Source organism: Geotrypetes seraphini, chromosome 5 (assembly GCF_902459505.1).
Source record: "Geotrypetes seraphini chromosome 5, aGeoSer1.1, whole genome shotgun sequence".
NCBI lineage: Eukaryota > Metazoa > Chordata > Amphibia > Gymnophiona > Dermophiidae > Geotrypetes > Geotrypetes seraphini.
In genome coordinates, this window is record NC_047088.1 from 82,078,042 (window position 1) to 82,091,293 (window position 13,252).

The 13,252-nt window shown below is 46.8% G+C and overlaps 1 protein-coding gene across 4 annotated transcripts in view; it reads left to right on the plus strand.

Annotated features, from left to right (window-relative positions):
• PHKA1 (phosphorylase kinase regulatory subunit alpha 1) overlaps positions 1 to 13,252 on the plus strand; it is a 252,951-nt gene that overhangs the window by 46,645 nt on the left and 193,054 nt on the right. For all 4 annotated transcript variants that reach the window (XM_033946131.1, XM_033946129.1, XM_033946130.1 and 1 more), the window contains exon 8: positions 8,044 to 8,190. In XM_033946131.1, coding sequence (XP_033802022.1) covers positions 8,044 to 8,190 — 147 coding nt within the window. The remainder of the gene's footprint in view (positions 1 to 8,043; positions 8,191 to 13,252) is intronic.

Below are 13,252 nucleotides of genomic sequence, written 5' to 3' on the forward strand. Positions count from 1 at the left end.
AGATTCCTTCCCCTTATGTCCTGGGATACAGAGGGAGGAGCCTAAGGCCCTGATTGGCTCAGATACCTAATGCCTCTCCTAAGGCCTTTGGCATCTGAGCCAATCAGGGCCTTAGCACATCACATGATGCACTGAGGAGGTGAAGGCCCGCCATTTTGGACAGGCGTTCCTCAGAGGAGGAGTGACTGAGCATACCTCCTGTTCCAAACTTCCTTGAAAGGTCCGGGGGAGATGGGGGGGCTTGGGGGGGTTCGGGGGACATCTGGTGGCAGGGCATCCTTCCTGCATTTTTTTTTTTGGGGGGGAGGGGAGGGGATGTTTGGGGGAGCCTGACGTGGGGATGGGCCTTTGGTGACAGGAGGGAGTGGGCATCCCTCCTGCCATTTCTTTACCGCGGAGGGAGTGAGCATCCTTCCTGCTGATTTTCACTAGCACGGGGAGGGGGATGTTTCCCAGTGGTGTGTTCATAGGGGAGGACCACAGAGTTTTACTGATCCTCTTTAGTGCATCTAGCCCTGAGTGACCTACCAGTCTTTGAATTATCAATCCAATTAGTACATTGTTTTCAATCCAATTACTACATTGTTGTGAAATGAATACTAAGGCCCAGATTCACTAAAAATAATGACTCAGTCGCTGTTGGCCGATTCTTTGGCTGATTTTTTAAACAGCAATTGATTCACTATCTAGTTTGTATGCAAATCATTTGCATGCAAACTCCCCAACTCAATCGCTCAGTGAGTGATTGAGTTGGTACAGAGCCCTGACAGTAGTGACAGGAGAAGCAACCTTCTGTCACTGCTGTCAGGGCTTCTGCCGGCTTTTTTTTTAATGGGCCAGATATTTTGTATGTATTACACATGCAAAATATCTGGCCACTAAAAAAAATGAAGGAAAATAAAAAAGCTTCCCCCCCCCAACAAAGCGTTCCCTCCCTTCCGCACTCCCAAAACCCAAAAAAATGAAATGAAGAATGCCCACTCCTTCCTACCATCGGCGCTCCCCCCCCATTGCACCCAAAAATATGGCAGGAGGGATGCCAACTCCCTCCTGCCATCGGCACCATCAGCCCCTCCCGCCCACTGGTCAAACATCGCACCCCCAAGCCATACATCTCCACCCCCGTGCTGAATACCCCATGCTAAAATGGCTGGAGGGATGCCCACTCCCTCCCCTCATCTCATACCTTATAGTTGGGAGCCCAAGGCACCTGAGCCAGTCACATGATGCACCACGGTGGGACCTAAGGCCCAGTAGCATCGTGGCTGGGAGGAGGAGCAGGAGGTATTGGCGGTTCCTCCTGCTCCCAACTAAAAAACCAAAATCTAGATAACACTCAGCCAGCAAATTTTCAGCCCATTGCCAACCTTCCTCTCATCTCTAAATTAACGGAGAAAATTGTACTTAATCAGCTAACAGAGTTTTTTGACAAAACCAACGCATTACACCCATACCAAACAGGCTTCTGCTCCAACTACTCCACTGAATTATCTCTACTAGGCCTCATTTCTACCATATACTATTTTCATGATCATCAAAAATCTGTTCTTATCTCACTAAACTTGTCAGCAGCTTTCGACACTGTTGACCACCACCTTATCGACCGTCTCAGAAACAGCAGTATTACTGGACCAGCCCTTTCATGGTTTACTTCTTATTTCAAAGATTGTAATTTCAAAGTTCACTCAAAAGAGAAAATTCATCTCCCATTACTCAAACTTTCGTCGTACCTCAAGGTTCTATTCTCTCTCCTTTACTATTCAATATTTTTCTTGCCCCTCTTCTCACTTTAGCTCAGTCCATTGGCTTTACTATTTTTGCTTACGCAGATGACATTCAACTTCTTCATCCCGTTGATTCTTTACATATTTGCCTTTCCCGCCCCCCCTTCCCCCTCGGCTGCGTGGCAGAGAATCTGTGGGGGTGGAGGTTCGGGTCAGTTTCTGGCCGGCTGGCAGTCTTGAGATCTTCATTCCTGAGGTATTTGGAGATATTCTGTCCCCTCAGCTGCTGAAAAACGCTGACAAGCAAAGGCACTGCAATCACTGCAATTTCCTATGAGAACTTTGGGGGTGGCTTGAAAAACGTTTTAAAACTAGTTTTTCACAGTTTCTGTGGATAGGGTTCAGGTCCCCCACCTCCCCAGACCCGAAATCGCTATTTTTTACTTTCAAATGTTTGTTATTTTTGCTGTCTTAGACGCGAATTCGTGACAATATCCATCTTGGATTTTAAAATCTATCTTTTTTTTTCTAACTTTAAATTCTGCCTCAAAAATCCCTCAGTTTGACTCAAAATCGATTGGGATGGACTCCCCAGCCCCTAATCTATTGGATTTGAACATTGGGTGCCAGATCAGCGAATTTGAATCATGTGCCATAAGGCACCAGGGGAGGGGATGGGAGCTTTGGACTTCATCTTCTCCGTGTCCTCTTGGGTTGGGGAGCCGGCCTGGGTCTGTGCCTTCGGAAGAAAATCTGGCCCAGGGGCCGTTTTGGAATCTGTTGCTCTCTTGTTTGGCAGTGCTAGATTTCGATTGCTGTAGTTGCCATGCAGATTTTCTGTTTCTTCTGTCTCCTGTCACTGTATTTAATTTGGACTGTCTACTGCCTTTGCTGAGACTGGTATCCTCGGCCTCCCTGAACATCCATTTTTGAAGGCTCTGATCCTTCTCATTTTCAGCGGGCTTCTGTCTGCCTCTTTGTGGCTGATGTTTTGAAAGAGCTCCATTTGGGTTTTTCATTTTCCAGGCTTCGGCCCTAGTCCATTCTCTTGTGCCCTTTCCATTTCAATCACAGATCCTGGGACAGATTTTAGAATGATGTGATCCCCGGACAGCATTTTCCAATCTGCTACAACTATGGCTCCACTTTCTCTACTAAATCCTGCTCTTTGGCAGGTCTGAACAGCCTGAGTTAGATTCTTCCGTGGCGCAGGTTTCCAGGGCTGGGGAGTGAAAATTCAGGTTTCTCAGGAGCAGGAGACTTTTCAGCAGTGGTGTATCAGAGACCAGGTGGAGCCGTTGCATGCTCCCATTCTGGTGGTCTTAGCCTTCCTGCAGGCAGGTTTGGAAAAGGCCTGGTGGTAGCTTCCCTCAAGGTACAGGTGGCAGGCCTTTCCTGTTTTAAAGCGCACAGCAGTTTCAGTTCGCTTCCAGATGTAACCAGGTTTCTCAGAGGGGCGCTTCGCATACGGCCTCCCCTGCAACAACCTTTTCCTATATGGAATCTAAATGTTGTGCTGAAGGGGCTTGCTGAGGCAAAAAAAGCAGGTGATACTGATTCGAATCAATTAAGTGAATCGATAAATTGATTCAAATTGACAAATTGGGCAGCACAAGTGGTAAGCAGCTGCCAGTTTCTCTCAAAGCTCACTCAACCAGGGGTGTCGTGGTTTCGTGGGCGGAATCTCGAGTGGTTCATCTGGCCGAGATTTGTAGAGTGGCTACTTGGTCTTCCCTTCATACCTTCACAAGGTTTTGCAGAGTAGATGTAGCGGCTTGGTCTGATGCCACCTTTTGGACCTCAGTTTTTTTGCGGGCAGGCTCTAGACATTGCCATTGCTTTGATATTTCAGCTATTGTACAGACTCCCAAGTGGATGTAACAGATTGGAAATTTAGGTTCTTACCTTTAGTAATCTTCTTTCTCTTAATCCATGGAGGAGTGTTTATGGCCCGTCCTCTATTCAGATTCTTTCAGTATCACCTGCTTTTTTTGCCTCAGATATTTTTCCTTTTCAGGCCTAAGTAAATTCCAACCAGCAGATGGGCCCTGTGGGTACATAACTTAGCCTCTGGCTAATTTCGAGTTCGTGCTCATTGCACACAGCAGGTTGGTTCTCATTGCTGCCATATTCGTGCATGTTTTTTCCTGTTTATTAATTGTTCTCTTTTAAATTGCAGAGCAGAAAAGACTAGTGTAATGTTTGCAGGGAAGTTTCCCATGTCCCCTTCTGTGTATGCTTTGTTCCAGTGATGTTTGATTGCTTTTGGACTCAACTTTAGGGGACTCTTTGTTCCTCTGCTGTGTGGGAGGATCCAAAAATAGTGTGGTTTTCTGTAAGACCCGATTCATGGGTACAGATTGAACACCTATTGTATAGACTCCTTCATGGATTAACAGAAAGAAGATTATCAAAGTTAAGAACCTAATCTTCCATTATCAAAGACAAAAATTAATCAGAGGAAACATTCATGGCCTGGATCACAACCAGGTCTTCTACCTATCACCCAATAACTTATAGAGTTTGTATTTATACAAATGATAAAGGCAAGTCTCTTCTTGCTTGGATTAAGGTGGGTCAGCAGGTACTGGAATTGGCAGGAGAGGGCAGCTGAAGCGGCAGGAGAGAGCAGCCGGAGCGCCAGCGAGTGAAGGAAATCACTTGCGGTATGCTCCGACTGCCTCTTCCTGCACTAAAGTTGGGCCTCACCAATCAGGAGCTGACGGCAGATAAAGACCCGAATTGGCCATCTAGTCTACTCAACCTGATTCAATTTAAAAATTTGTTGTTTTTTTCTTCTTCTTCTTCTTAGCTATTTCTGGGCAAGAATCCAAAGTTCTGCCCGGTACTGTTCTTAGGTTTCAACTACTGAAGTCTCCATCAAAGCTCACTCCAGTTCATCTACACCCTCCCAGCCATTGAAGTCCTCCTCAGCCCATCCTCCACCAAACGGCCATATACAGACACAGACCAAAGATCTTAGGCGTAATACTAGATGCCAAATTTACCTACCAGGAACATATCAATAATATCGTTAAAAGTTGCTTTTATCGCCTACGGTTAATCCGGTCAATGTCTAAATATCTAGAGGCAAAATCGCTAAACATTTTAGTCCATTCCCTCATAATTTCAAAATTAGATTACTGTAACTCATTGTATTTAAACATAACACTTAAGGAACAAAGGCGACTACAAATTATACAAAATATCGCCATTAAATTAATTCATCACGGGAAGAAATACGACCACGTAACGCCTTATCTAATAAATTCACATTGGCTACCTATTAACCAAAGAATAACATACAAAATAGCTCTACTAGTATTTAAAACAACAACTACCAATGAACCACAGTTCATTGATCGCCTTCTAATTCCACAAACCTCAAATCGTTTTCTCCGATCTAATACACAAAATCTATTAATGGTCCCCTCATTAAAAACAATAGGAACGAGACGCCACGACATCTTCTCAGTTAAGGCACCGCTTGTTTGGAATACCCTTCCTTTATATATTAGAAATACTAAAGATCTTAGCTCATTTAAAAATAATTTAAAAACATTCCTCTTTAAAGCTGCATTTAACCTCTAAATTCTTATCCTTCCATGTAAATTTTAATTCCAGAATTTTTGTACCCAAATCCTAATGTTCTTAACCTCCCCCCTCCAACCCTCTTTTTCTCCGCACTAGGAATCAAAATTTTGTAACTTTTTCCCTCACGTTTTCTCCACCTTATTCCAGTTTTGTAGTATCTGTCAGTATTGTCAGTCTGAAATTGCCCTGTGTTATTTATTGTAGAAATTTTATTAATATTTTTAATGTTTTACTCCAATTGTACATTTTATGTAATTCGCTTAGAAATATTAAGCGAACCATCAAATTTAAATAAAACTTGAAACTTGAAACTTAATGGCCTTAGTTCTTCAATATTTACTATTATTTTCTGATTCTAGATCCTCTGTATTCATACCATGCTTTTCTGAACTTCGTCACCGTTTTCATCTCCACCACCTCTCTCGGGAGTGCATTGCAGGCATCCACTACCCTCTCTGTAAAGAAGAATTTCCTTACATTGCTCTTGAGTCTACCACCCCTCAATCTCAAATTATGTCCTCTGCTTTTACCATTTTCCTTTCTCTGGAAAAGATTATGTTCTACGTTAATACCTTTCAAGTATTTGAACGTCTGAATCATATCTCCCCTGTCCCTCCTTTCCTCTAAGGCAGTGGTCTCAAACTCAAACCTTTGCAGGGCCACATTTTGTATTTGTAGGTACTTGGGAGGGCCTCAGAACAAATAGTTAATTCTCATTAAAGAAATGACAATTTTGCATGAGGTAAAACTCTTTATAGTTTATAAATCTTTCCTTTTGGCTAAGTCTTAATAATAATATTATAATTTATAACTAAAGAGACTTTTGTGATTATGATAATAATACCTGACGGGCCGCATGTGGCTCCTGGGCTGCAAGTTTGAGACTACTGCTCTAAGCTGTACATATTCAGGGTTTCAAGTCTCTCCTCGTACTTCTTTTGTCACAAACCTCCTATCATTTTCGTTGCCCTCCTCTGGTCCGCTTCAAGCCTTTTTGTGTCCTTTGCCAGATATGGTCTCCAAAACTGAACACAATACTCCAAGTGGGGCCTCACCAACAACCTGTACAGGGGCATCAACATCTTTGTGTTTCTACTGGTTACACCACTCTTTATATATAGCCCAGCATCCTTCTGGCAGCAGCCACCGCCTTGTCACACTGCTTTTTCGCCTTTAGATCTTCGGACACTACCACCCCAAGGTCCCTCTCCCCCCCTGTGCATATCAGCCTCTCCCCTCCCAGCATATATGGCTCCTTCCAATTGTTAATCCCCAAATGCATTATTCTGCATTTCTTTGCATTTAATTTTAGATATTAGACCATTCCTCTAACTTTTGTAGATCCATTTTCATGTTTTCCACTCCCTCCTCCGTGTCTACTCTGTTACAAATCTTGGTATCATCAGCAAAAAGGCAAACCTTTCCATCTAATCCTTCAACAATGTCACTCACAAACATATTGAACAGGATCAGCCCCAGCACCGAACCCTAAGGGATTCCACTACTCACCTTTCCTTCCTCTGAGCGACTTCCATTAACCACCACCCTCTGGCGTCTGTCCGACAGCCAGTTTCTAACCTAGTTCACCACTTTGGGTCCTAACTTCAGCCCTTCACGTTTGTTCTACAGCCTCCTATGAGGAACTGTATCAAACGCTTTGTGTATTTTAATTTTGTGGTTAACCATTATGTGTTGTTAATACGATTATATTGTATATGTGTATACATATGAAAAATGAATTGAAAAAATGGTGTTACAATTAGTATAGGGGTAAGGATTAGGCCAGAGATTGGGTGGAGATGGGCACGACTTAGCCCAGTGTTCTTCAACTGCTGGTCCGCGGACCAGTGCCGGTCCACAAAATAATTATTTTATTTCTGCCGGTCTATAGGTGTCAAAAGGTTGAAGAACACTGGTCTAGAGGAAGGCTACTAAAATGGTTTGTGGTCTTCGTAATAAGGCATATGGGGACATACTTAAAGATTTCAATCTGTATACTTTGGAGGAAAGGCGGGAGAGAGGAGATATGATAGAGTCATTTAAATACCTACATAATATAAATGTACATGAGTTGAGTCTCTTACATTTAAAAGGAAACTCTGCAGCGAGAGGTGATAGGAAACTCTACAGTTAAGAGGTGATAGGCTCCGGAGTAATCTGAGGAAATACTTTTTACAGAAAGGGTGGTAGATGCGTGGAACAGTTTCCCAGAAGAGGTGGTGGAGACAGACTGTGTCTGAATTCAAGAGAGCCTGGGATAGGCACGTGGGATCTCTCAGAGAGAGAAAGAGATAATGGTTACTGCAGATGAGCAGACTAGATGGGCTATTGGCCTTTTTTGCTGTCATGTTTCTAGGATTTATTTGAAGATGGTGCAGAAGAATACAAAATGAAATATACAATAGCACAAAAGACACTGTATAAAATCTGGCATTGATCTGACACGGGCTGTGCTTCGGTCGTGAAAACGACCTTCTTCCGATGTCCGGTCTTGATATGAGCCACAAGCTTAAAAATGCAATATAACGCAATAAAATAGTGTACCTTTTTCTTGTAACCAGCTGACTTTTGGTCAGACATAGAGCTCTTCAGCTAAATGTTTAGAACTTTGTGACCCAAATTATGAGATATAAATTTGTCTAGTTAATTGGACAGATCATTTGAATATTAGCCTTGCACTTCTGAGCATGCTTTTTTTATGACTGTTATTTTTTTCTTTTTCTAGTCTATTCTTCATTCAATGCTTCCAAGGGCTTCTGCTTCCAAAGAAATTGATGCTGGGGTTCTCTCTGTCATCTCTTACCCTGCATTTGCTGTAGAGGACAGTCAACTAGTAGAGATAACAAAACAAGAAATTATTGAGAAACTACAGGTAAAACTGTATTGTGCTTCCCCCCACTCCTGACCATGTGATTCTGTTATCCTTATATTAGTACTCTAGGGACTGGGAAAAAAATGTTTGTTTACTCTTGTTCCTTTGTGCTCCCAGCTCAATTTGTACCAAAGCCCCTGTTAGTATTTAGAACAATATATATGTTAGATTTAAGAGGTGGTAGTAAAAGTGTGTTACAGCCCTAATGTTATGTTATCTGTCTCTTAATGCGTGGTAAAGGTCAATAACACACATCATAATTTTGTAGCACATATTATCCCAGGACAAGCAGGCAGCATATTCTTAACGCATGGGTGACGTCACCGACGGAGCCCCGGTACGGACATTTTTCACTAGAAAGTTCTAGTTGGCCGCACCGCGCATGCGCGAGTGCCTTCCCGCTCGACGGAGGAGTGCGTGGTCCCCAGTTTCTTCGTTTCCGCGGAGCGAAGAAGACGCATGTGGTTTCAACAGCCGTTGAAAACTTCCTTTTTGCCTTCCCGCTCGCGTTATTTTCTTGTTTTTTCTCTTTTTCCCTTTGGGTTTCTTTTTCCGTTCTAAATAGTAAAAAAAAACCCAAAACTTTGTTTTTTCTTTATTTTTCAGGCCGGCCCCGGCGGGGCCTGTTGCCATCATACAAGCCTCCGGCTTTGATTTTGCGGAGGCCGCGTTTCCCTTCATGCCCCCTCAACCGGGCTTTAAGAAGTGCCAGCGGTGTGCACGCCCGATCTCTCTCACTGACCCACACAATTGGTGCCTACAGTGTTTGGGTCCAGAGCATCGGGCTGACACCTGCACCCGCTGTGCCACTCTTAAGAAACGCACCTTAAAAAATCAGCAGATCCAGCAGAACATCCTTTTCGGTACCGGATCTGCTATGGAGACTGCCGCGACGTCGACGGTACCGCAAAAGACGGCACCGACCACTTCGACTCCGCCCGATCCTTCCTCGGGGACGCTGGCACCAGGTAAGCCGGCTAAGAAGCCTTCCACCTCCCTTGAGCGCCCACCTGCCACAGTGGCGACGCCGGTCCTCCCGGCCTCACGCCGACCCCGCAAACGCTCCGCCCCGATCTCGGTGAGTGCCTCGTCATCGGCCTCCTCATCGCCGGGGCATGGAGCAGCACCTATGGAACCAAAAAAGAAAAAAGCGGTACCGGTGCCACCCCTGGATGACTGCATCGCGGCCATACTCCAAGACAAATTGCAGGAACAGCTGCAGCAACAACTCCAGCACCTGCTACCGACCCTATTGGCACCACTTCTTTCAGTACCAGACCGGCCCGAGTCTCGCACCATCCCACCGGTGTCCACCCCCTCGGTGCCACTCAACACTTCCATGCCAATCCTCTCGGCTGAACCACTCCGTTCTCGTCCTGTGGTACAGACCCGCTCTGAAACCGATCCTCCTCGGGACCAGGAAGGGCACCGGTCTCCCCGGGACTGAGAACGACACCGCTCTTCCCGGGACCGGGATCAGCACCGGTCTTCCTCTCCCGGTACCGTCTCAATGCGCTCTGGCAAGTCCCTTTCTAAGACCCGCCACACCGAGCCTGCCACCCCGACATCTCGGCGTGCGCACACTGACATCAGGGACCCGGACTTATGGGAAGAATCCCCTCCCGGTACCGAGGAGGACGCATCGTCCACAGACGAGGAACCCTCAGTGACCGATGCCGCTTCCAAGCCTGAGCAATTCTCTTTCACCAAATTCCTCAGGGAAATGTCGGCGGCTCTTTCTATTCCTTTAGAGTCCGACTCTAAAAAGTCCCAGGCCTTTCTGGATGCCTTAGACTTTGAACAACCTCCCAAAGAGTTCCTCAAGTTACCCGTCCATGACATACTGCGGGAAACTTTTTATAAAAATTGGGAAAATCCACTCACTGTCCCCGGAGCTCCTCGTAAACTTGACAGCCTATACAGGGTCATCCGAATTCCGGGTTTTGACAAACCTCAATTGCCCCATGAGTCTCTCCTCGTTGAGTCTACTTTAAAGAAAACTCAGGGCTCCAGTGTTTATGCCTCCACCCCTCCTGGCAGAGAAGGCAAAACGATGGATAAGTTTGGCAAATGCCTTTATCAAAATGCAATGCTAGCCAACAGGGCGAATAATTACACATTTCACTTCTCATTTTATATGAAACATCTTGTGCAACAACTATCCGCCCTACAAAAATACATCCCTGAACGCAAAGTTCCACTCTTTCAACAACAAATTTCCAGCCTCCTTCAACTGCGGAAATTCATGGTGCGCTCTATTTATGATTCATTTGAGCTGACCTACCGAGCGTCTGCCATAGCTGTTGCCATGCGGCGTCAGGCCTGGTTGAGGGTATCTGATCTTGACATCAACCACCAAGACCGCCTAGCTAACGCACCCTGTCTTGGGGACGAATTTTTGGGGAGTCCCTGGATTCGACCACCCAGAAGCTCTCAGCACATGAGACCAGATGGGACACTCTGGTAAAACCTAAAAAGAAGGCTCCACCTGCTCGTCCTTATAGACCACAATCCTCTTACCAGTGCAGGTTCTCGGCCAGGCCTCTCAACCCGCCCCAACAGCAGCCTCGCAGACCTCGTCAACAACAACACACTCAGGCTCGCTCTCAATCTCACCAACCTGCCAAGCCTCTTCCTCCGTCAAAACCATCTCAGCCCTTTTGACTCTTTTCTCCAGGGCATAGCCAGTCTTCCACCATCATTACCTCTTCCTCAGCCAATCGGAGGACGTCTCCAACTCTTCCTCAACCGTTGGGAGGTCATCACATCAGACCTGTGGGTCCTCAACATCATCCGCCACGGCTACTCTCTCAACTTCCAGACTCTTCCACCAGACAACCCTCCAATAGAGTCTGTGTCTCACTCCTCCCAGCCCCTTCTCCTCCTAAGGGAGGTCCAATCCCTCCTTCTTCTCAATGCCATCGAAGAAGTTCCCACAGACCAAAGGGGTCAGGGATTCTACTCCCGCTACTTCCTGGTTCCCAAGAAGACAGGAGACCTTCGTCCCATCCTCGATCTCCGGGACCTCAACAAGTGTCTGGTCAAGGAAAAGTTCAGAATGCTCTCCCTGGCCACGCTTTATCCTCTTCTATCTCAACACGACTGGCTATGTTCCCTGGACCTCAAAGAGGCCTACACTCACATTCCAATCCATCTGAATTCCCGTCGCTACCTCCGATTTCAGATTCAGCACCGCCACTATCAGTACAAAGTGCTACCCTTTGGCCTAGCATCATCGCCCAGGGTGTTCACCAAGTGCCTTATTGTAGTGGCGGCCTTTCTCAGGTCTCACAACCTCCAGGTGTTCCCATACTTGGACGATTGGTTGGTAAAAGCACCTACGTCTCCACTTGTGCTTCAAGCCACTCAGTACACCATCTCCTTCCTCCATCTCCTGGGGTTCAAGATCAACTACCCCAAGTCGCATCTACTTCCCACACAGCGACTTCAGTTCATTGGAGCCGTTCTCGACACCACTCTCATGAGGGCGTTTCTCCCCTCCGACCGCCAACGGACCCTTCTCCACCTCTGCCGTCAAGTGCTCCTTCATCATTCCATTCCAGCTCGGCAGATGATGGTCCTCCCGAGCCACATGGCCTCGACGGTCCATGTGCTTCCTCTGGCGCGACTCCACCTCAGAACACCTCAATGGACTCTAGCCAACCAATGGTCACAGACCACGGATCCTCTTTCTCATCCCATCTCTGTGACATCGTCTCTTCAGCAATCTCTTCAATGGTGGTTGAACTCATCCAATCTTTCCAGGGGTCTACTCTTTCATCTTCCCCCTCACTCCATGATCATAACCACAGATGCCTCCCCCTATGCATGGGGAGCTCACCTGGCAGAACTCCGCACTCAGGGACTCTGGACCCCTCAGGAGCGTCAACATCACATCAATTTCCTGGAACTCAGGGCCATGTTCTATGCTCTCAAGGCCTTCCAGCACCTTCTCTACCCTCAGGTTCTTCTCCTATGCACAGACAACCAAGTCGCCATGTACTACATAAACAAGCAAGGCGGCACCGGATCTCCCCTCCTCTGTCAGGAGGCCATCCGCATCTGGACCTGGGCCACGGCCCACAGTCTTTTCCTCAAGGCTGTCTATATCCAGGGCGAACAGAACTCCCTGGCAGACAATCTCAGCCGCATCCTTCAATCTCACGAGTGGGCTCTGGATCCTCCCACACTCCTCTCCATCTTTGCTCGCTGGGGCACTCCTCAGGTGGACCTCTTTGCAGCTCCTCACAACCATCAGCTGCCCCAGATCTGTTCCAGACTCTTCTCTCCTCATCGTCTGGCCCCGGATGCATTCCTGCTCGACTGGACGGATCGGTTCCTCTATGCCTTTCCTCCACTGCCTCTGATGTTGCGGACATTATTCAAACTCCGCAGAGACAGAGCCACCATGATTCTCATCGCCCCTCGGTGGCCTTGTCAACACTGGTTCTCCCTCCTACTCCAGCTCAGCTCCAGGGAGCCCATTCCTCTTCCTGTGTTTCCTACTCTACTTACACAGCAGCATCAGTCTCTACTACATCCCAATCTGTCCTCGCTCCACCTGACAGCTTGGTTTCTCTCGGGCTGACCTCCCCAGAGAATATATCTCAACCTGTCCGTCGTATTCTGGATGCCTCCAGGAAAGCGGCCACCCTCCAATGTTACCAGCAGAAGTGGACCCGGTTCTCCTCTTGGTGTCTGCTTCATCATCACGATCCCACCTCAGTGGCGGTGGAACCCGTACTGGACTATTTGCTCTCTCTCTCTGACGCTGGCCTCAAGTCGACCTCAATCAGAGTCCACCTCAGTGCCATCACTGCGTTCCATGAGCCTATCCTCGGAAAACCTCTCACAGCTCATCCCCTGGTTTCCCGTTTCATGAGAGGCCTCTTCAATGTCAAACCTCTGAAGCCTCCTCCAGTCGTCTGGGACCTGAATGTGGTTTTATCAGCGCTCATGAAACCTCCGTTTGAGCCTCTTGCCACAACTTCGCTCAAATTTCTTACATGGAAGGTGCTTTTCCTCATTGCCATCACCTCTGCCAGGAGGGTTAGTGAGCTGC